Source organism: Protopterus annectens, chromosome 2.part1 (genome assembly GCF_019279795.1).
Source record: "Protopterus annectens isolate FY-2018-M chromosome 2.part1, PAN1.0, whole genome shotgun sequence".
Taxonomy (NCBI): Eukaryota; Metazoa; Chordata; order Ceratodontiformes; family Protopteridae; genus Protopterus; species Protopterus annectens.
In genome coordinates, this window is record NC_056729.1 from 1341252677 (window position 1) to 1341277758 (window position 25082).

The following is a 25082-nucleotide window of genomic DNA, read 5'->3' on the forward strand; positions in this document are numbered from 1 at the left end:
TGCTATAGTGAGGATCTCTTTGGGTATACCTCAATTTTATGTACAGCTGTGTAGCTTACTGGTTAACTGCTGTGACTATAGTGTTCAGGGTCCTAGGTTCAGGATCTGCAAGGCCTGTTTATTTTGTTGCTGGGCAGAACAGGTGCTGTTGGATACAGAGTGATTAAGGCACTTTTAAGCAGGTGTAAGTGGGTTTGCGCAGGTTTGCTTGACAGTAAGCAATGCTAACTTCCGGTTAAATATGCTTACAGAGAGTTAGCTTCAAAATAGCTTAACGTGTGTGTGCGCATTGCTTACCCCTGTGCAATCAGGCTTAAACCCGCTTACTACTGCTTAAAAGTGCTTACTCCCACTTACCCTCACACTAATTTAGAAAGAAATGAAACATGGTTCTTGGGAAAGTGGTAGATTTGGACACTCTATGGATTTGTCATTCATTACACATTATAACTTCACTTAGTATCCCTGATTCATGTGTATGTATACTGTATGGGGAATTTGTGTTTATCTGTGGATTTTACCACATTGTTACAATGACACCTGACATCTGCACTTAATGCAGTACTCCATTTCATGATTATATGTTATTTAGTAGCTTATACAGCAAAAAAAAAATGTTCATAAATTGATTTCCCATGGAAAATGGAATTTACTACAGTGAGGATCAAACCGGGAATGACTGCTCACAAAGCGAACGCTCTGACCACTACACTATTGCAGTACTACTTCAACTGAATGTATCTTACTATTTATCTTCTTGTGCTATTTAAGCTACCATATGCATAGCTAAGCAATGGGCAAACCCCTGCACCTACGGTTAAATTTAATCTGTTTGATAAAAAAAATTCTATACTGTTATTTTCTCTAGAAAGGGACAGATTACACTTATTGCTGTGGATTCATGCGTGCATCTGCACATTTGGCAGACATTCTAATAACCCCCCATACCTCTCAACCTCTTCCTGCAAATTATCTGGACAAGGCTTGACAACATGAGGTCCAATTACGGACATATTTTAAATATTGCTCTTATAAACTTGGGTAAGTTGCTAGAGTAACAGGATTTGTTTTAATATACATTTTCTGACAGATTTGAAGCCTGAAACTGAAATGTATGCCATTATTTACCGACTTCAATCCTGAGATCATCCCAGTGATTTGCCAGGACAAATGGGGTCCAGGCCAACTGTATGGGCAACAAATCTGGATATTCTGTGAAGGTTTGTTCATTTGGGAGGTATGCAACCTCCTAATTGCCGAATGGCATTTCCTGATTGCAGGGGCGTGTGTATTGTGAGAGCTCTGCTGTCAGACACACCCCATGCACTTGTCCATGCTCCATGTCCGTTTAGGAGCAGAGGCAGCGAGCCTTCATTACTGTGCATGGCACGCTGCCGTGCTGTCCTTAAACAGTCGTTTTCGTGCAGGAATAACTTATTCCTACACGGAAGATTAGTGAATCCCGGGGATAGTGTCACATCACATGAGCAGATAAGCAAATATATGCAGAGTATACAAGGAACTTCAGTTACAGATTATAATTGTACATCATACTTTGGTAGCAGTTCCAGTAATCGTCATACATATCAACAAGTGTTTACAGAGGTTTAAGTTAGTAACAGTAAAGACATTAATTAATTAAAAAATATTTGTAAATGATGTACTAGCTTTTGCATATGTACCATGTTAGATCTGGAATAACTAAATACAGATGTTAAATGCACTGATCAAATAATAATTTTCAGAAAATAAATACATAGTAGCATTGTATTGTCAGTCTAAAAAAAATCTTTGAGCAGTACAGTGAGGCACTATTTATTTCAAATTGCAGTGGTGGATTGACAATTTGTGCTGCAACGGAAATTAACTATTGAATTTGTTTTGCTATCAATGATTAGGTTGGCATGTGCATAAGAATATTCTGAGGCATGGTAAATGTAAAGTTTAGAACTTGATATTTTTGTGTGCTTACTTCATATGTAAACATATTTAAAAAGTCTATTGCATGTCATTTGTACATCTGTTAGCTTTGCAAAGGGGTGAAGTATGAGGAGCACCTTACAGTCAAAACCTAAAAAGGACATGGGACTCTGAAAATAGACTAATAAGACACAGAACAAACTACAGGCAACACCTAAAAGTGATAAGCAAATCTGAAGTGAGACTAATAAGTTACTTCTTCTTCTTCTTCTTTCCCGGGTTAGGGGTCACCACAGTGGATCACCTGTCTGCTCATGATTGTCAGTGGAGTTTTATGGTGTTGAGTTGCCAGCCCAGTGCCCAACCTTCCACAGAAGGCGCACACATTCACACCTAGGGCCAATTTAGAGTGTCCACTCCACCTACAACATGTCTTTGAGATGTGGGAGGAAACCAGAGCACCCGGAGGAAACCCCACGCGACCACAGGGAGGACATGCAGACTCTGCATAGAAGACACTCCAGCCAAGGATCAAACTGGCGAACCTCTTGCTGTGAGGTGGCAGCCCTAACCGCTGCACCACCGTGGCCGTCCTAGACTAATAAGTTACAGTGTACCTTAAAGTCAATACCTAAAAGGGATATATGAATCTGAAGAGAGACTAGTAAGTTATAGAACACATTATAGTCAAACCTAATATAATAGTGGCATGTGAATCTAACTGGTGTCAGAGCCATAGACTAAAACTAAATGCCAGGAAATGTATAATGGTATCCTTTGGAAAGTCATCCATCCCTGGTAACTATGCTATTGACAACACACTTCTTAGAGATGACCCAGTTGTCAGGGAGAGAGGGACACACACAGATAGTAATCTAGCCTTTGACTATCAAGTGTCTACAGTGGTGAGGAAATCTTTTTGTGTTGCGCAACTTATAAACAAAGGTATGGCATCTAAGTTCAATGAAGTCTTTCTTCCACTGTATTTGGCATTCATCAGACCTATCATTGAGTACAATGCCCCCTTTGCTAAGTAGCTAACCAGGCATATCCAATAAATGGAACGTCCACAAAGGTTCCTCACTAAATGAATACAGGGGATAAGTAAAATGTCCTATGTAGACTGCCTCAAGGCCCAATCCATGTATGCTATCTCCTACAGGCTTTTGAGGGAAGATCTATGCCTGGCATACAGGGCATTGTCAGACCCCACTCTGATGGACCGCCTGCATACCTACAAAATAAACAGCACCAGAATTACCTGTTCTAAAGACTTAAACCTTGCCTGTAATATAAGTAGGACCTGCTGGAGAGGTAGGTATGTATCCCAGAGACTACCCTGTCTATGGAACAGTCTCCCCATCCATGTGAAGCCGGGTTCCTTCCTAACGCAATTCCAGTGCAGCTTGGGCAGATGGATGGGAAACCGGAAATTCATCCCTGGTTTAGCACCTATGTCTCCAATGGACAATGGTAACCTGTAAATGGTTCATCTCCCAGGCCCATGCTTACACTTATCAAGGGTATCAGAACTTGTCAGAGATTTGGGATGGGATGCATGGCTAGGCTTAAACAGGCCTTTGTGGTCATTTGCCTAGTAAACACCTGTGAACCTATAAAGAGAGACTAGTTAGTTACAGAACACCTTAAAGTCAAAAGCTAAAAGTAGCATGTGAATGTGAAGAAAGGCAAGTAAGTTTTAAGAGCAGCTTACAGTCTAAATCTAAAAGTGACATGTCAGTCTGAAGAGCGACTAGTAAATTATAGAGGTTAGTTGATGACTTGATCTGTTAATGTGGGGAGGGTTACCAGACAGCAGCATTACTGTATGGAATTCCTTAATGTGGCACTTCAATGTACATCATTATGTGCTGTTGAAAATATAAGAGAGATTATGCATTTTTCATGAGGCTGGAGTCTTACTTGATATAAAACCATGGGTCATTCATTCTTTGTACTGTACAGAGTGCAGCCTGATGTTCATCATATTGATCACTGCTGCACTAGTCGTAACTATGTGAAATTATATCCTGCTAAGGATATAACAGCCAGCCAGTTTCCAAAGCTTCAGGCCACATTCCACATGCCAAACTGTCAGGCAGCTACAGCTGAACTGAATAAAAGACAAGTTTAGACAAAGTCCTTCAGATCTTTACTGCCACGGAAGAGTACGCTCCTCTGAGGCTTTCAAGGATTGGCAGTTGGCTTTTGCTGTTCCTTTGCTGGGCAGGTAAGTTCCCTTTGGGGAAAAACTTTCCATTTTCTTATTTTTCTTGCTGTTTTATCAGTTTCCTCTTCAGGGAAGTTACTTTAAAACCCGGAGTGTTGTGTTTTAATGGACTGTCACAAGATTAACATACTTTTAAATGATGCTCTTGCTTTTCCTGTCAGCTTAAAAGTGGTGTAAAGTAACAAATCTTTTTCTGTAGAGAAATCGTGCTTATTTTACTTTTTTGGGGCAGGCTGGCATAGTGTTTTATAGTGCTTTCTATTGTGTTTTTCTGTCAAAAAAGTAACTTTTGTAGTCTGGTAGTATTTACTGCCATTTTCTTTTTGTCTTTCCTGGGAGAGTCACCATTTTGGCTTGACCATAGAACAGACTACTGGTCTCGTGGCTGGCCCTTTTTCCAGCTAGAAAAAAATTAAGCAAACAGCCTTTTCCATCACAGCAAGTTCGCAATTTGCCTCAGCCACACGTGAGGGATTCTGCTGTTGCCATTTGTAGTACTTCAGACCATGCGTCTTTTGTTCCAGATCTCTGTGGTGTAGCACGTACAGCCACTATGGACCAGTGGTTAGCCATGTCCTGTGCAACTGTTGGTATCCCTCAGTGGATAAGGGATGGTCACTCCTGCTGGTCCTGGGAGAGGTAACAAGGAATGTTTTCCTGTTGTGTTAGAAGGCTATACTCATCCCTGCGGACACTGCTACTGCCATTAGTAACACAGTTTGCCCCATTTTCCCTGTGGAAAAGAAACAGAAAACCAAGCATGTAAATCCTCTTCCTCAGATTTCTTTGGATAGGAGTAGTTAAGTGGGTCTGGCTAAGGATTTAATTCGTTATTAAGCCTCTCTTATAAAGTGGTTTCTGGTAAAAGAAAGAAGAATATGTCTTGCCCTGAAGAGTTTCAGGATTCTAAATCTGAAGAAGAAGATGCAGGAATAGATGCAGATTTCTGATTCGGAGAGCTGAATTTCTGATTCTCCCAATGGGGCTTCTCTTTCTCTGAGACTATTGCTGGAATGTGTCACTGTTTTCAATGGGAAACCACTGAGGTTTCACAGTCCCTCAGAAAATACTTTGAGTTGTTACAAAAAGGTTTTATAGATCTTACACCCATTCCTCCTGTTCTGTCTGCTTTAGAGGATATGTGCATTTCTGTCTGCAATTGTTCTGATTTCCCTGCATTTTCATCTTAGTTGTTATTAGCGCATGATCTGAAATAGTTATTGGATGTTTATCGAAGCTTTCAATTAAATGCACATCTTCCTGTGAGGTACAATTTCTCTGTAGTCTAGCCCAGTTGTTGTTCCTTGGGGAATAATATGTAAATTAATTTGAAGTTCCTACTACTGAATTCACTCTTCCATACCAAATGGAAAATACCAAATTTCTTCAGAAATCTATTTTGTTATATTTTGTCTTCTAGGTCTCCCAGGTATGCCCTCACTGTTGCAAATCAAGTTCCACTCCCCACCCATAAGTAATATTCCCTGCTGAAACTTGATTATTTCTCCCAAAATTTTCTTAAGCACCATAATAGCAGTTTTAGGTGGAATATAAGTACATTGCAGCATAATCCTCCTCCCTTGCCAGTAGCTCCTTACTACCACAAATCTTTCTTGACTCCTCCTTTCCTTTCTTCCTGATATTCTACTGAATATCCATCCCAAAATTCTTTCTTTATCAAATTCCCATGCTCACTTTTTTCAAATGTGTGCCCTGTAGCATTGATATTTGAATTCTGGCTTTCTTAATATAATTCAATACCCTTACCATTTTGCAGACCATTCATGTTCCAGAAGAATATGTTTAGTGTAGCTATTATGATAAGTTGCTATTCCCACCTATTGTATATGACGGCTTTCTTAAATGTCTATTTCCAGCTTTTGTGTTATATGTATCCACTAATGTTTGGCAGGCTGATCTCTTATATAGTTGTTTCTTGTCATTTCCATTTGAACTGAACCTGTGTTACATCTTACAAGACTTTCTATTTTAATGACAACCCTTGAACAAAAAAAAAAAACCCGAAAACCCCTGACCCTATTAACTTATAGCAAACACACAAAACTATGAACACCTTCAAATAATCGAGTTTAACCCTCCTGATAGGAACAGTTGTACTAAACTGACAGCTGTACGCACATAGGCATAACTTTGCCCAACCTTAAGGTTATCCATCCTAAGAAACATGTTAAAGCCTGTGCACCTACTTATAGTAATTGTTGTCTGTTCTTGTCTTCATTCCCCTCCCAGATATGAAAAACAGCATATTTCCTTCCAGAGAACATTAACTTTTAGCCTTAAAAAAGTGTTCTGGTGTTTATTGCTTCCCCCATAGTCATCTTGTCTCCATGGAAACACAAGTACCAAATGTGCAGATCTGCAGACCTCTCTACTTACACTGAAGATTTTTTGCCAAAGGAAAACTTTTCATTAAATTGTGTCCTCTTATTTACTTGCTTACACAAAAAATGTTATTAGATTAAGCCAAAGGCCTTAATCCTGAAATTCACCTCTGCAGAAATAAGAGAGAACATAGCAAATCTACATGTTTTATAATTTGTGCACATTTACACCCCATCCCCCACCTCAACAATATTATAGCATATTCATTTAAAAATGCTTTTGTCCAGCCTTTCTTCTCTTTTTACATTTTGATGCTTATATCTCTTAAAAACTATAAAAGAAGAGACATTTATTTACAACATGCAATAACAAAATACTTTATTTTATAGTCTGCAGTTTGTATCTTGAAATGTCCCACACAAATGCTGTTAAGAACAAAAATTGTTTTACTTAGCAGTTGCTTTTCTTTTTGTTTAAAACCTTCCTTTTTATGTCCTTCCAGACATTTATGACATGAAGTGGGTTATAGGCGTTTCAGTCCCCCATAAGTTAAAAAGTCAGCAAAAGTTCAATCTTTCCACTTTTTCTTGTAAAGTCGTATTTTACAAATGTGATTGATGCTTTATAGTCACACATTTATTCACTAATTTCAGTGTTGCTGGTCTTCTTCCTGTTCATCTCCATCTCCCAACCCCAGACTCCCGTTAGAGTCCAAGGTACCCCTCATGCTACTAGTCAGCTCCTGTGCTTTTTGTGGCTCTCACACATTTTCCTTCGAACACTGGAAAAGGTTCCACTGGCAAAGCTTCTCTATAAGCTTTATTATCAGAATAATGAGAAGCAGAGAGTCCCTGTCTGTTTGATGGTTCACTTGTTGTTGGACAAACTTTTATGTTTCCTCCTTATCCTTTTCTGCATCAAAAAAATAAATATGATCCTGCAGTCAAAAATATTCTGAAGATGGATGGGTACAGCAGCTTGAGTCTCACACTTGCTTCTTGACACTTCTTGATTGCTGGGATAAAGTTGCTTCTCTTCTGCCTGATGTACAGTGAATAAACATTTTCTACTCTACTGTTTCCAGTTTTTAATACTTTGCTTTTTTCCACAGTTTTGTTAGGACCAATTATTTTTGTTGATACGATTTCATCTTTACAAATACAGGCCTTGGCTTCTTTCTCATGGCTAGGTTTGGAGCATACATATGATGTGCCCTTTCAATTAACATTTTCTGCTGTGCAATACCAGTCCAGTTCTTATTTTTGCTTTCATAAACTTAATAAAGTATATACCTTCCAGTTTATGTGGTACAGCAGGTTTTCCCTGTGTGATCTATCCTTAACACTACCATTTTTTTAAATGGATCTTCTTCAGCAGTCTCGTACTTGGCCAGCCTTTTCTTCGTTTTGACTTCTGATTTTTGCAGTTTTATCAGTTCTTCTGAATAGCTTTTTAAAGCTTCTTCCATTGTCCAACCTTTTGTTATTTGACTTGATATACTCCTTCAAAGTTTTGTTTATTTTAACAGGTCTGAGTACATTACATTATTTTTTCCTCTAAATTACTGGGAGGCCATGTCTTGCAGGAAAGCTGGAGCTTGAACTGCTTTTTGATAAACAACTGCAGGATTTTTTTCTAGTCAATGTTTTCTCTTCACCTTTCCTAGTTGATTTTCTTTCAGGCTTTCTTAATTTTTTTTCTTTGCTGGCATCCAGGTGGTGTACTTATTATCCAGTAACTGAATTTACTAAAACTTGAATGGTTTCAGGCCACATCTCTCAGTTTCTTTTTCACAGTGGGAGAGATGAAATCAAGCTGTTGATCACTGTGCAGCCATCTTGGAAGTTCCCATATCTGAAATCTCTTTGATCACAGCACCAACACCCTATATCTTTTCAAATCTCAACACTGGGTTTTGTTAGAGACAAAAGATATTTTTAAATCCAGGTGCCAGTTCTCCCTCATTGTTCCAAAGCAGTCAGTCACCTAAGATGTTGCTTAAGTAGCTGTTTCAGGAGGGCTATAAGTGCAAGGAGTGTGGGACACCAAGGCCAGGTGCAAGCACGTAAACATCAAGGAGATGCTTTCCCTGATGAAGTCACTCAACTCTCTAAATATCTTTGGCACCAGGACCTCTTCAAATGATTACAGACAATACCACAGTCATGGGGTACAGCAACAAGAAAGTGGGAAACAGAACATACTCCCTTTGCAGACTAGACATGCTAGCTTTGAATATAGCTTCACAGCACAATCTCATTCTACAGGCATCCTACATTCCATCAGAGCAAAATTGTGTGACAGACAAGCTGAGGACCAGGGTAGACCCTCACGAAAGGAAAGTAGATCAGGGCGTCTTCCAAGATTTGATCCCTTTTGTGGGGAGTTCCTCAAGTAGACCTCTTTGCCTCCTCTCTGATCAATCAACTGGCAAGATTCTGTTCCTGGACTCCATGCAAGAAAGACTGGAAGGCATATTCCTTTTTTTCCCCTGACAAGAACATTCCTTTATGCATTTCCACCCTTTCCACTAATATCCTGGGCACTTCTGAAGATTCAGAAGGAATCCCCCAAGATCATTGTGGTGACTCCCTTCTGGCCCAGAGAACCATGGGTGTCACTTCTTTTGGAAGTGGCCATGGGCAATTACCACAAGCTTCCTTACAGACTGGATCTACTCACACAAGAAAAGGGTGTTTGGTACACCCCGCCAATCAATTTCAGTTGATTGCTTGTATGATAGAGTTTTATTTGCTTTTATCACCTGTTCACTGAAGACGTGCAGCAGGTATTAATGTAGGCAAGAAAGCCTGCTACTAGAAAATCATATATTAGCCAATGGAAATGTTTTTCTAGTTGGTGCCAACAATATAACCAGCACCCAGTCAGGTTAGTTGTTCTCTGATTGTACAATATTTCTGTGAGGTATAATTATATGGTCTTTCTTATTTCTGTGTCAGGGTTAATTTGTCTACCATTTCAGCATATCTACCCATGGATCCTCCTCTTTCAGTGTAATCTCATGTCAGAATGTTTTTGAAAGGGGGTTGTATAAGAAGACTCCAAGAAAACCAATGACTCCCTTCTGGCCCAGGTAACTGATCATAATTTTGTGTTAGATAAATTAACACTTGCTCTATTTAAACCACCTAGTCTAGATGACTTCAGGTTCTTAACATGGAAAACAGTTTTACTGACTTGTCATGTCCTATGCAAGAAGGGTACCTCAGTTGCAAGTTGTTGTGGTGAGTCAACCGTATCTCATTTTCCACAGGGATAGAGTTTCTATCAGAACTAATCCTTCTTTTATGCCTAAAGTAGTATCCAAGTTTACGTTAATCCAGACTGTCCATCTCACTGTTTTATTTCCTGAACCTAAAAATGAGAGAGAAAGGATACTGCATACCATGGATATCCACAGACTACTTGGGCACTGTCTTGACAAAACTAATTCTTTGAAATTTTCAGATTAATTGTTCATTTCCTATGAGGGTAAGCAGAAGGGGCAACTTGTATCAAAACAGATTTTTTTCCAAATAGTTGTCAACGGCTATTACCTTTTGTCATATTCACCATAACAAGCTATTCCATGCAGGGTCAACACCCACTCTTCCAGGGCCTTGGCTTCTTTTTGAAAGGGTTGTATTCTAGAAGTATTCTAGAAGCTGCTTTGTGGTCCTCTGTACCTACTTTTACAAAGCACTATAAACTTGCTCCTTTTCTAGGTCCAGATCAGGCTTTGCTAGGACCATTCTCCAGGGGCTCCTGGACAATGGGTACTGCAGCAGTGATCATTCAAATATCTACTGTTATGGTACATTTGCTTACATAACTGTACTTTCTGTTTACTGTTAAGAACTGCAGTTCAGTCGCTGGAATCACAAAGAGAAATCAATCACCAGGTGAGTGCAATCAAGATAGAAGTGCAAAATGAGATAGAATGGATACATCCAGAGGAAATCAGAGAGATCCATGATTATTTCCAAAGCAAACTAATTGTCCCTGGCAGAAGGGGCAGAAAATAACATCGGTCTTAAATATTGGGCTAAGAATATCACTACTTTGTACACACAGATTTTCTAGATTATATATATATTATTATTTAGTAAAATAAATGAAAAGAAGCATCAAAGGGTACAACCAATGAAACAAATATCAAACCCTTGGACTGTCAGCTGGAGCGAAAAGAGAACTCATCCTGCTAAAGGACAAACAGGACACAGCAAAAATGTTTTTAAGCGCTTTTGTTCATTTAATTAAGAACTTCATCAGAAAACGTTTAGAAAATCATTAATGAATTTAAATACATACTCAAAAGTGACATCATGCTCACTACATCCAATAAAATCCTTCAATAATTTTAAACCCCTCATTGAGGTATAAAATTTAAAGACACATATACCAAAAAGCTGCTTTACGCCCAAGAAAAAAACATTTTGTAAAAATAAAAATAAAATCACTAAAAACATTTTACAAGCATTGCAAATAATTTTAAATAATTTTAGACTTAAGGAGGCTTTTAACAGAAATAATTTCATTAAGCCCAGGTGGAAAAGTCAGCCCTTAAAAAACATTTTTTTTTTTTTTCAAATATATTTTTATTGCATTTTTTTCTTCTTATTTTAATACAAGAAAAGAATATCACAGAAAAATATAAGAACATGTTCTAGGAATATCAAGTTGCAGTAATCCTATTAAAGTATATATAACATGAACCCTCAGTGTTAAACTAACAATATGCAAAATTAATTAACACTCAAGCTGTTCATATTGAGCTATAATACAGAAAACCACACAGAGATAATATACAACATATTGAAATCTGACATTAAAACACTTGCATCAAGACATTCTAGCCTACTATATCTTGTACTAACTATATATACACTATATACGTTGATGTCACCTTGAATGTTCATCTTATATGTATTACCATGGCCTGCCCATTGTTGTTGTGGGTAAACATTTTACAATACTAAATATCTTTAGTTTCCCTTATTTACATAGAATAATACTGATGGTGTAGTCTCTTGTTCATAAATCAGCTTTGATCTAAGATTTCTATAAGCGTTCTCCAATGTTTCTGATAGTAGGATAGTTTTCTTTGGCTTCTTGTAATTAGTTTACTGGCTTCTTCCCATGTAATTTTACTTCTATGTAACCAATTTTGGGCTATGTATGATTTCATCATTGCACACAGTGTGACTGTGATGTGTTTATTTTCATAGGAAAAATTGGCAGGGAATACATGTAAAATTGCCATTTCTAACTTGGCTCTTAACAGACACCATAATTTGTAAATATTCTTGCAGCTCCAAAAAATATAAAGTGTGTCTGCAACACTGTTTTGGCATATGGTGCAATAAGGAGAGTGTGAGGGATTAATTTTACTTTGAAAAAGTGGTGTGTGATAAAGATTGTTATTAATCATAATTTGGATATAAATTAGTTTTTTGAGGGGGGTTAGTTTCAAAGTAAACTCAATTACAGCAGATTTTTGTTCAGTAGTGATTTTATTATTTTTCTCTTCCCAAAACTTTAAATATAGGAGTGTATATTGATATTTAATTTTTGTTATTAATCTATAGGTATTTGATAACATTTTAGATCTCAAAAGTAACAGGTTAATAATTTGTTGATATAGGTGCATGTCGTGGTTATCTATTTTAACATTCATAGTAATTGTGTTAATCAGGTATGTTAACTGGTTGATTATAGTGTTATAACTTGTATTTACTTCAAATCTCACTCCTCCAAAAACAGGAGACCGGTCTGGTGGACCCCGGCCATAAATAAGCTATACAACAGAAGGAGGAGGCTACTACATGACAGAGCAAAATCCCAAAAAGGGAAGGCATCTCTGATCAGTATTAGTAAGAAACTTCAATCCCTCATAAAATCATCAAAGGCCAGTTTCGTAAGAAAAATTGCCCTAGACACTAAAGATAATCACAAGGCCTTCTTTAGTTATGTCAGGAACATGGGCGGAAACTCCCAGATATGCTCTGAATTGTTGCATAACGGTACAAAATATACCGAACCTACAGACATAGCCAACATCCTGGCAGACAGATTCAGCTCAAACTCTCCCCCCCTCCCCCCCCAAAGGTGCAAATGCCTATCCCAACTGAATGTAACCTCCCTGACATCACAGATGCACAAGTGAAAGCTGCCCTCTCCAAAGCAAAAAACACAGCATCTATGGGACCGGACGGTGTCCCAGGCTGTGTCTTACACGAACTCCAAGAAGAACTGAACCCTCACATTAAGTCACTGTTCAAACTTAGCCTTACTACAAGATATGTACCCAAGGAATGGCGTACAGCTACAGTGGTCCCACTCCACAAAGGTGGTGCCACAACAGACCCTGGAAACTATCGCCCCATAAGCCTGACTAGTCTGGTCTGTAAAGCTATGGAGCGTATTATCATGGAACTCATAAACAAAGACATTGGGAGCCTCCAGACACTGGACCCTACCCAATTTGGCTTTGTTAAGGGCAGATCTTGCCTCTTAAACCTAGTTGATTTCTTTGAAACAGTTACCAAAGCCATAGATGAGGGCAAGGTAGTCCACACAGCCTACCTGGACCTCACAAAAGCCTTCGACACAATACCCCACTTGGGCATCATAAATAAGCTTACCAGCTTAAATATCAACCCCTATATCACAAGATGGGTTGCAAACTGGCTCAGAGATAGAACCCACATGGTCAGAATCGCAGGTGCCTTGTCCGAATCCAAACCAGTTACAAGTGACGTCCCACAGGGCTCAGTTCTGGGACCTCTCTTGTGCGGTATATACTTCTCTGAGGTTCAGGCTAACACAGGGGGATTATGGCTGACAAAGTTCGCAGATGACTGCAAACTGGGTGCCATAATCGAATCTCCAGCTGACACAAGCATCCTCCAAAAGGGTCTCACAGAGACGGATGCTTGGTGCCAGAGCCACGGCCTCAAGCTAAATGCTAAAAAGTGCATAGTCATCCCCTTTGGGAAAAACAAGGTCCCCACAAATTACCACATAGGTGTTAATCCATTAAGTATGGAAGAAGTAATTAGAGATTTGGGAACCAATGTAGACAGTAATCTCTCCTTTGATAATCACGTTGCCAAAGTGGTTAGAAAGACCTTCTATATAGCCCACCTTATCACGAAAGGGTTCGCATCTAGATCGAGAGAGGTCATTGTGCCCCTCTACTCATCACTCATCAGGCCCATAATTGAATACAATGCCCCTTTTGGGATGTACCTTACTCGACACCTGCAGCAACTGGAGAGACCCCAAAAGTACCTCACCAAGAGGATCATGGGCTAAAAACAGATGTCCTATGCAGCTCGACTAAAGAAACTCCAGCTCTACTCAGTTGCTTACCGCCTACTCAGAGGCGATCTATGCCTGATGTACAAAGCCATGTCAAACCCAGAATTAATGGACATGCTCCACCTCAAAAAATCCAAGTCCCTTAAAGCTACACGCTCCAGGGACCTAAACCTCAGCACAAAAATAAATAGGACATGCTGGAGGGACTGATTAATTTCCCAGAGGCTCCCCTCACTGTGGATTAGAATCCCAATTCATGTTAGACATAGTCCCTTGCTGACCCTCTTCAAGTGAAATTTGAACGCGTGGATGGGAAATCGCAAATTCACCCCTGGGATCTCTCCTGTGTCCCTGCTAGACAGAGGCACAGTAAACTAATCTTAAAAGGGTACCTTCTGTGACCTACTTTACAGAGGCACAGTAGGCTAATCTAATAGGGAGGCGGAAGCCAAATACACTCTGGCTAGGCTTATAAATGCCCTAGGGCAGATAGCCTAGTATCTACCTATGAACCTATGAATCTTTGCCTAATGTTTTCAATTGAAAGGCTTTTAGCATGATAGAGATCCCATACAGTGATGTTTTTGATTTTGGGGTACTGAGTCAGGTTTATCATAGTATTATTTAGTTTAATATTAGGGTTAAGGTGTATTTGTTGTCCCAGTACTAAAGTATCTTTAAGATTTAGGGATGATACCAGCTTTTGAAATGTTAGTGTGTTTCTTACGATTGTGGGGTGGACCTTAAAATACTTTAACGTCTTAAAATTCAAAAAGGGTACTGCTTTAGGATTTAAATTACATGAGATTAGATGATTGTTATATATTTCAATCCATAGTGGATACCATGCTTTATTGAATGGTTCAAAATTTGCTATTTGTATAATTCGACTAGCATTTATAATGTTATAGTATGTTTGGAATTCAGGAGCTCTTAAAAAACTTGCTACTTTAATTTTTGTCTTTCAAGATAACTGAAAACTGTCAACAAACATTTTTTGATCAGCCTTTTCCAAAACTAAAAACTCAAATTTCAAAAAATCAGTAAAATTTAAACTATGTTTTGCTAGTGCATTGTTAACCCCTTGCTTCCTAATAGCTGAAACGTGTTCACTTATCCTTTGCAAACATTTCCTAATAGTTTTACCTATATTAAAACAGTCGCAATTGGTACAGGAAGCTAAGTAAATAATACCAATGCTGTTACAGTCATATCGACCTTTAGATATAAAATTGAACCCATAATGTTTAAAATAGAAATTGCTGGTCCTATTACTATACTTGCAAACCTTGCAGTTATAACAGGGAACTGTACCACAAGAAGATCTACCAGAACCATCATTAGAGAGGTGCATCCATTCTAGTAATTGTTTCAGGTTCATGGTTCTCTTGTAAACAAATTTGGGATGTGACCCCACTCTTTTACTAGGTCTTGGTTCGCTAAAATGACTTTCCAGTTTTCAAAAATAATAGCTTGGATGTCACGATCAACTAAACTCATTGGAATGGGAAAGGACAGTGTCTTGTTGTTGTCATGACCACCCACCATTTAGGAGCAAAACCAGAAAAAAGAATTGGATGAAATTTAGTGTTTCTGGACTGAATGACGACTTCTGAAATATGCTTCAGTTTGTTCAAAGGATAACCTCACAGACAAAACATTTTTATCACCACCTCAACTTCATGTAAAAAAATCAGGGTCTGAACTGATCAAGTGGCTGAGCTGTATAATCTGACCCAAAAAATGTTAAACCTTATAAAAAAGGATGATAGCTAATAAAATATAAATAATTGTTTACAAAAGTATCATTCTTGTAAATCCAACTCTCAAATTTCTTGTTTCCAGCATCCATAATAATTTGAGTGCCTAAAAAAATAATAGGTTTCCCTTTGACACTTATTTCAAACTTCAACCAAGGGACACTACCATTGATATCTTGAAAAAATAACAAACGGCTCAGTACTTCCTGTCCATACAAATACCAAATCGTCTATGTACCTTTTATAAAGGGAGACATATTGGAACAACTCAATTTGAGTTAAAAATCAAAGTCCCAGAAACATTGCTAGAATTAGTGCAGGCTATGTACAAGGTCGCAATGACTCAAGTACAAACAATGTTCAGTCTCACAGAGGGGTTCCCAGTAGAAGTGGGTGTGAACCAGTGTTCAGCTTTGAGCTCACTGCTGTTCATATTGGTAATGGATAACAGGACAGTGAGGACAGATAAACAAAGTTGGTGTGTGCAGATGATGTGGCATTAAAGGCAGACTCTGAGCAAGACCTTCAATGCAACATAACACATCTGAAATACTTCAGGGGCAGCTAACATTGGGGAAGACAGCAATTCAGGTCATAGCCTGCTATAGGTCCCCAACCATGTCCCAAGACTCTCACTCCATGTTCCTAAGCACCCTGGAGAATATTAAGGTCCAACCTAACACTCTAATACTGCACGACTTCAACTACCCCTCCATTAACTGGGATAACTACTCATGTACCAATACACTTGCCCAACGTTTCCTGGAATTCATTAATTCCAATGCCCTGGATGGACCAGCCCATTCTTACCACCTCTAGAGGTAGCAACATCCTTGACCTGGTCATTACTAACATGGGCGATCATTGCTGTCCACCAATAGTCAACTCCTCCAAGGTTAGATCCGACCACAAACTAATTACCTTGGAAATCAACCCCCCCCCCGCAAAGGTAACCACCATGAAAAACTTCTCCAAAGCTAACTTCGGGCTCCTATAAACAGAGGTGGCTAACTTCATGCAACCCATGCAAATGGAGATCAGTTGCATGATCACCGAATCATATACCCAGTGCACTGTACGAACACGTACACAAATGCATAGATCTCCACATACCCAGTAGAACCAAGACGCTTTCCTCCAAAAAAAGGAAGCCAATTTGGTGGTCCCCTGCCATAAACAAATGCTACAACAGAAGGCGGAAACTGATGCGGAATAAGGTGAAGTCCCAAGACTGGAAAAACTCTCTTATTAGCCTCAACAAAAAGTTGAGATCTCTCATCAAATCCTCTAAAGCCAGCTATGAAAACAGAATTGCAGCAGATAGTAAAGGCAACCACAAGGCCTTCTATAGTCATCTAAAGAATCTCCACGGTAATATCCAGATTTGCTCTGCTCTGCTCTGCTCTACTGCACAATGGTGCCTCCTATACCGAGCCAACAGATATTGCCAATATACTGTCCGACAGATTCAGTGCCAACTTTACCCCCCTCCCCCCCAAGGGACCAGTCATAATACCAGTAGTTTTCCAGGCACCCTGCTGCACAGGTTAAAACAGCACTGTCTAAGGCCAAGAATACAGCTTCTATGGGACCTGAAAATATCCCTGGCTGTGTTCTACATGAACTACAGAGTGAACTGGCATCTCACCTGTGTGACCTGTTCAATCACAGCCTCACCTCAGGCTTTGTCCCTACCGAATAGCGCACTGCTATAGTCATTCCTCTCTACAAAGGAGGAGAAACTACAGACCCTGGGAGCTATCGCCCCATTAGCCTAATGATTCTGATATGCAAAGCAATGGAATGCATCATCATGGACCTAATAAACAAGGATATAGGGAATCTCCAAACTCTTGATCCCACACAGTTTGGTTTTGTGAAGGGTAGATCATGCCTGCTCAACTTTGTCAACTTCTTTGAGTCAGTCACTGGAGCTGTGGATGAAGGCAAGGTGGTTCATACAGCCTACTTTGATCTGGCCAAGGCCTTTGACACCATTCCCCACTCAGGAATCATAGAAAAACTCACTATATCACTAGATGGGTTGCAAACTGGCTCACAGGTAGACCATACAGTGTGAAAGTAGCTGACTCCAAGTCAGACTGCCGACCAGTCATGAGTGGAGTCCCACAGGGTTCGGTCCTGGGTCCTCTCCTGTATGGTATCTACTTTTCTGAAGTCAGGCCAACATGAAGGGACTCTAGCTGACAAAGTTTGCAGACAATTGCAAGTTGGGAGTAATTATTAACTCCCCAAGTGATGTTGACATCCTACAGAAAGGCCTCACTGGGACCAGCGACTTGTTTCAGAACCATGGCCTTAAGCTCAATGCCAAAAAATGTGTTGTCATCCTCTTTGGAAAAAAAACAGTTCCCATGAATTACCACATTGATGGTAGTCCACTGAACACAGGAGGAGTTATAAGAGATCTGGGAACACAGGTTGACAGCAACCTCTCTCTAAGGTTGGGTGGCACGATTCCAGGGTAATCCTATGGGCTAGGCTTGTAAAGACTCCAGGGCCATTAGCCTAGTACACACCTATGAACCTATGAACAAAGGATAGGGGAATGGAATGCAAAACTGTAAGCACATGAGATGAAACTAAGTACAGTTAAGACAGTGGTAATTTCAGCAAATTAGGGAACTCAGAAGAAGCTGAAAATTGAAATAGATGGGAAGATAGTAGAACATATTAATAGCTTCAAGTTCCTAGCAGGGGTGGTTGAAGAGAAGGGAAGTCTGAGCTAGAATTAGAAGGGCTGAAGCCAACTAGCATAGAGTGTCAAGTGTACTGTATGACAGAAGAATGCCAAAGAAGCTGACAAGTAAGGTGTACAAAACAGTGGTGTGACCAGTACTACTGTATGGTAGAGAAACCTGAGCAGTAAAGGCAGAGCAGGTGAAGAAGCTAGAGATAATGGAGATGAAATGCATGAGAAGGGCGGTAAGATGCACATTGTGGGACAGACAAAGAAATGAGGACATAAGAGCAGAAGCCAAAGTAGCTCCAATTGCAGAAATGATCAGAGAACAGATTACAGTGGTTTGGGCACATGCAGAAAAGCAGAAGGCAATCTAGTGAAGATGATTTGGGACAGTCAGGAAAAAGGTAAGAGGAAACAAGAGCATCCAGCAAAGAAGTGGATGGATTGTGTGAGAGATCTGCGACAGTCAGGCGTGTGTGTCAAAGAAGGCAGGAATGCAATACTGAATCAAGAGAGATGGTGACAATTAACCCATTGAGCCCATGTAAGAAATGGGATAAAGGGGGCTGGAGATAATGATGATTTGATCCTTACCTTTTATTGATATAATACAAGTGTTGATCACAACTTAACTTAAAACTGAGACAGACAAATTGAATAATTTAAAGGGACTGTGGAGTTGCAATAAAAAGGATGGTATTGAATTGCATCTCCTGACTGGCTGACTTAATTTCCTCTTAGTGCTATAAAAATCTACAAGCCTTATTTAACATGATTCTTATATACTTTTGTTTCCTTGTCCCACTGTCGCTGAGAGATATCATAATTCTTTACTATAGCAACAGTTTCATGATTTTCCGTACAGCTGAGATTACATTGGCATGATAGTAGTTTTCAGCCTTTGTCATGTAACACTGCTGTGAAAGGAAATCACTTCTGCCATTATTTTCCGGCCTACAATAAACTTACCTTGCATCCCTTGTTTGCTGAAAAGCTTTATTCAGGTAGACATATTACAAGTTTTTCAGTCCATTGTCTAAGAATTTTATGGTTAAGCATATCAGGCCCATTACCTTCTGCCTTTGCTTTTAAACTTCCTTTATGACCATTTCCTTCATGAAAGGAGTGGCATCCTTCCAACTTCTGCACTCATTTCTACTGGTTGATGTGATAAATTTCTGTTCTCCAATACAATTACTCAGGAGGAATATTTATTTAGTAGCATATACAGCATCTCTTTCTGCCAGTGCTCTGTGTTTAATTTTTCACTTTCTCAGCTTTTGTTACTAAAATAATGGTTGGGAGGGACCGCAGTATCAAGAGCGAATTAGAATATATTAAAAACAAGGGAAGGAAGAGTGGTATGACTAGGACACCACACTGTTTAGGGTTAGGTTGGGAGGGTGCAACTGGGAAGTAATGGCAAAGATAACAGAAAGAGTCATAGGTGCACCTGGAAGGGATGGCCTTAAGAAGAGATTACTTCATGAAGAGGGTGGTAGCACCATGGAATTCATTGTGTGAAGCAGAGGTATTTAACATTTGTTTATCAGGAAAGTCCGACTTGGAACAAAGCCAATTTTCAGCAGAGGCCCAAGGAGAAATGCTCCAGACGCATGTCTGTGTAATGTGGGAGGAAACCGGAGTACCCTGAGAAAACCCACACGAACACAGGGAGAACATGTGGATTCCGCACAGAAGGCCCTCCAGACGAGAATCAAACCTAAGAACCTCTTGCTGTGAGGCGGCAATGCTACCCCTCCGTCACTGCGTCGTGAGGTATAACTTACTTATAAACTTGAGGAACACTGGTTTTCTGTCTCTTCATAAGTTCATACCTCTGTTAACTACAATTCCCTGCATTACTACAGTAGATGCTTATTGTTATACTGAAAGTTCCAGCACATGGATATCGTGTCTGTTTGCTGTATATTATCCAGTTGTGCTTTGCATATGAGATCTTAAAAAGGTTGAAACATGACAATGGTTAATGACATCTGGATCACTGGCCTGAGTGGCTTGAGAGAATTATTACAGAACTTTATGTCATTTAGCATTTATTAGACCTGTACAGGAATTTGGTTTTGGAAAATTTGCATTGTTTCCCATTATGCCTTGATAAAAGAAGATCTGCATTTTTCTTGTAGTTATGCTTTTGCCTGTTGCCAAGGTGTCACTGACTGGGTCCTATATGCATGTCCTACTAGATTTTTCTTTCTTGCTTTTACCTCGTTTTGAACTCGTCCCAAGGGTTAGTACATCAAAGGCTTCTTGCTGAGTGGAGTGTTTTTAGAACATATTTTGATTTTCCCTTGGTGATGTGCTGTGCTGCTGAGGCCAAAACTATGTCCAATGACACCTTGATAAAGGAAGGTTTACAACTGTTTTTGTACCTATGTGTTTGTTTTATGTTCCTGTCTTTAAAGTTTGCTCTTATATGCATCAGGTGTGGAATTATTGGTTTTCTTTTTTTTCTCTGGCTTATTTGATACTCACTGCTGAAATGAATCAGCTAGAGGGCTCTGTTGAAGCTGAACGTTTCAGATGTTACTCAGATTTTCTGTTATGGCATACTGAAGACAGAACTTGAAAGTAGGTCTTTAGCTAATGGAGTTCAGCTAGTTACCCATTGTGCATTATTAGATGTTGGTGTGCCATTGCACATTCACGAACCAGTGTGTTCAAACATTATTTTTTCATAGCAGAAGTTTGCATATCTCCCTTGATCTCTTAAATGCCATTTTTTTATATAAAATGCCAATGTGTTTGTTTACATTTTTAATATATTACCGTTGTGTTTCTGGCAGGGTTGTATATACAGCTCTCATGAGATGTTTGCTTTCTTGTTTTTACTTTATTTTGGTGTTATACCCCAGTGTTAGTACATCAGCAGCTTTTTGGTAAGTGAATGTTTCAGAATGCAGTTAGATTTCCTCTTACGTTATACTGATAAGCTTACAGTAAGACCAAAACCTAGCCATAACTAGTGCGCTGTAGCATGCTGGCCTGCATGCATTATTTGTACATTATGTGTTATTATGCATTAGTGCGCCAGTGTGCTGAAAATTTTTGTTGAAGGGCTTTTGCATATCTCCTGTGATGCATTGATAATTGAAGATTTGCAAATGTGTCATTGCTGATCCCCATCATGAATGACCCTTGACAAATATAATAAAATCCCAGTTTTCTTTAAAGCATCTGTGGTGTCATATGAATTTTTATCAGTTCTGAATGTCTGCAGTAAGTACCAGTTTGTGAGTGTCTAAATGTTGAAAGTTAAATAGTTGGGTGTGTTATTTTGATAGCCATGTACATACATACTTACATTCATGCATACTCTTACAAAATGATGAGATGAAATAGAGCAGTCTGCTACCTGCTGCATGGGCACAAAACTATAAGTAATTTTAAACATATATTGCAAATAATGTTAATTTTTTTTAAGTCGTGTTTGCAAACTTAGAGCATGCAAGTGAATGGTAACTGACAACAATTTATAATCAGATGTGATTTGTGTACATTTTTAGACAGTGAATTTACCAAATGCTGTTTTTTTTTCCATTTCATGTTTAAGGCTGACTTGGGAAGAGAAATGCATGCACTCTCTAGTGCTAGCAAACCATTGGCTTCATGGACTGCTCAGCGAGGAGTACAAGAATGCCGAGAAGCTTGTGGAGGACATGGTTACCTTGCCAGTAAGTCAGCCTATGAATCAATAGGAAACAATATCCTTCCATTACAGTTACTTGAAAATCACTGTAAATTTGTATATAGATGCACTTATTTGCACAATGCTGTTTATTTTTTTAAATGCGTTATTTATTAAGGGGGTACTCTTTCTCTCATGGCTTGTTTTATTTTTAAAAAGAATGTTGTTGTCCCTAGCATAGTACATAATACATAATAAAGCCCACAGGTGAGAAAAAGGTAAGAAGTACATGAATTACTTTTATGCATACATCATTATTTTATCCTCTTGAATAGGCTTCCAATTCATATCAGGCAGAACATCTCCATGACTCTATTTAAGCACAACCTGGATGACTGGATGGGAAACTGTAAATTTCTGCCAGGGATTACCCTAGCTTCTCTCTTGAACATGGGTAGTCCTTGCTAGAAAAACCTTGGGCATAAACAATATCTCTCATGTAGTATTCTATTGGGATTTAATGTCTAGGCTTGTAAAGACCCTTTGGTCAATAGCCTAGTAGCATCCTATGAACCTGTTATAACTTTTATAATATGACAAATGGCATATTACTGTTGTACTTCTGGTTTGAGCTTTTCATCTGAGCTATTTTGTAAGGGTCTATATTAGAAGACCGAATGTTTAGGTGATCGAACACCTAAACATCAATCTTCTAATATCGAAAGCAAAAAAATGGCGAGCGGCCGATTTAATGCAGGGAAAGATTTCCCTTGGCTGTTTGCCAGAGTTTGCTATTTCCCTACTGTTGAGTAAGCTCGGAGTTGGTATATTTAATTGGGGGGGTGTGGGGGTGAAGCCCCCCCACTTAATTTAGATATAAAGAAATGTTTTTTGTGTTGTGGCTGAGGGACGTGTTTCCCTAGGACGTTTGACATTGTGCGGTTCGATATTAGAAGATCGATGTTTAGGTGTTCGGTCACCTAAACATTCAGTCTTCTAATATAGACCCATTTTGTAAAACCTCCGGAATCAAAAACAGAATAATTCCATTTAGAGTAGTCTGCAAGCCGTTTTAGCAAATAAGCTCTGTTTCTTAATCGGCCAACAGGAAGTTTCTGATACCATCTGAAAACTTTCTGCTCACCTCAGATGTTTACTAGCAATGCAGGAGACTCAAGGCACTAGATAACTTCCACACTTGAGACTCATTTAGGAAAAATGCACAAGTTAGTCACAGTTTAATTTGCAGTGACTTCTTTTCCATTAATTTTACGATATATAGCTTTCAGCAACAAAGTCTGTACCTACAGACAACAAGTACAACTCAAAGATCCAGTCCTCAACAAGACGTCAGCCCATTACAGAATACACACACACACACACACACACACACACACACACACACACACACACACACGCACAAAATTAAATGTTACTTTAAGTTAATTTTTTTTCCTTCCCCTTTTATGTACCTTCCAGCTGACCATCTGCTGCTTTTCTTCAGTCAATCCTAACATAAGCATCGCTGGTAATAACCACCGCCCACCTCCACCCTCCCAGAAGCTGAGACCTCCTCAGCTGTAAGCAGGTTGGGAAGAGTATGTAAAATTCAGAGTGGAGCTTTTTGCTCCTTCACATACACTGTCTTATATGTGAGTGATTTTTTTTGTAATACCCTAACTGAGCAGAGTCTATGATAGAGTCACTTAGCTAGCACTAGCCTGTAACGTCCCATTACTGAGGAAGTGCCAGATGACATACAGAAATCACATCCCCTCTTCTTCCCAGAAAGGATGAGCCAACAAAATGCCACTCCTTCCATCGCAAACTCACCACCCTGGCTCTACTGGCACCCCAGCCACAAATTGGTCTTGAGTTATTCTGGTCACACTCTTGACTCTGTTCCTTTACACTGTGAAGCTGAGGACTTCAAGTTAATTCATTACTTACTGTTTTGTTCTTGAAGGCAGTAGATTTATTTATTTACTTACTTACTTACAGTATGATTATGGGGTTGTCAGACTGGACTGAGCCAATTTTCAGTGGTGGCTTGGAGGGGGGAGAAAAAGCAAGCATGTTGCATTCCATACTGAGTCTTGCATATGACTTCATGCCATCATAGCTTTTATGACTACATTCTAAATATAAGGATACATCATAGTAAATGCTGATAATGTTACATAGGTTCATAAGTGTGTACTAGGCTAATGGCCCTGGAGCCTTTACAAGCCTAGCCCATAGAAGTATCCTGAAATCATGCCACCCAAAGTTAGTTCCCAGTACTCTATCAAGCAGAGTCACTGGTGTGATCTCTGGGGTGAACTTTCTCTTTCTATTCACTCATCAAGATTTCTCTTGAAGAGGGCCATTGAGGTCCTTGACATGTATGGGAAGTCCTTTCCAGAGCATGGGCAGTCTCTGAGTTATGAACCTGTCCCTCCACCATGTTCTGTTGATTGTGGTAATGAGGTTGAGGTCTCTGGAGTGTGTGGTGCGGAGGGATTGAGATTTATTTAGATGTAGCATTTCTAACAGAGCTGGGTCAGACATAGCTTTGTAAGTCAAACAGAGATCGCCTCTTAGTAGATGATATGAGACAGAGAATAGCTGGAGTTTTTTTGAGTCTGTCTATGTAGGACATGTGTTTAAGGCCTAGGATCCTGTTCATGAGGTACTTTTATGGCCTGTCCAGCTGTTGCTTGTGTCTAGTTAAACATATGCCAAATGGGGCATTATACTCGATGACTGGCCTAATTAGGGAAGAGTAGAGAGAGAGAGAGATGATGACCTCTTTCTTCTTGGATGCAAAACCCTTGGTAATGAGATATGCCACATAGAAGGACTTTCTGAGCACAGTGGCAATGTGGTGGCTGAAGGAGAGGTTGCTGTCCACCTGTGTCCCCAGATCTCTTATAACGCCTTCAGTGTTCATTGGACTCCCATTGAAGTCTAAACCTCAAAATGCACTCTCTCGAGGCACTCCTTAAAATGGAGAACATCGACATCTGTGCAGTGACAGAGACCTGGTTCAAGGCTCCAGAGAGTACCCCTGCATTACCAGGCTATAATTCATACCACACCTTTCGGCCACCTAACCTGGACCGAAACACTAAAGGCAGAGGCGTGTCCATATTCATTAAGGATATCCAC

At 39.5% G+C, this 25082-nt stretch overlaps 1 protein-coding gene across 1 annotated transcript in view; it reads left to right on the forward strand.

Moving 5' to 3' along the window:
• The window catches only part of ACOX3 (acyl-CoA oxidase 3, pristanoyl), a 1839061-nt gene that overhangs the window by 1097679 nt on the left and 716300 nt on the right, over positions 1-25082 (forward strand). The window contains exon 11 of the mRNA XM_044062802.1: positions 21858-21978. Coding sequence (XP_043918737.1) covers positions 21858-21978 — 121 coding nt within the window. The remainder of the gene's footprint in view (positions 1-21857; positions 21979-25082) is intronic.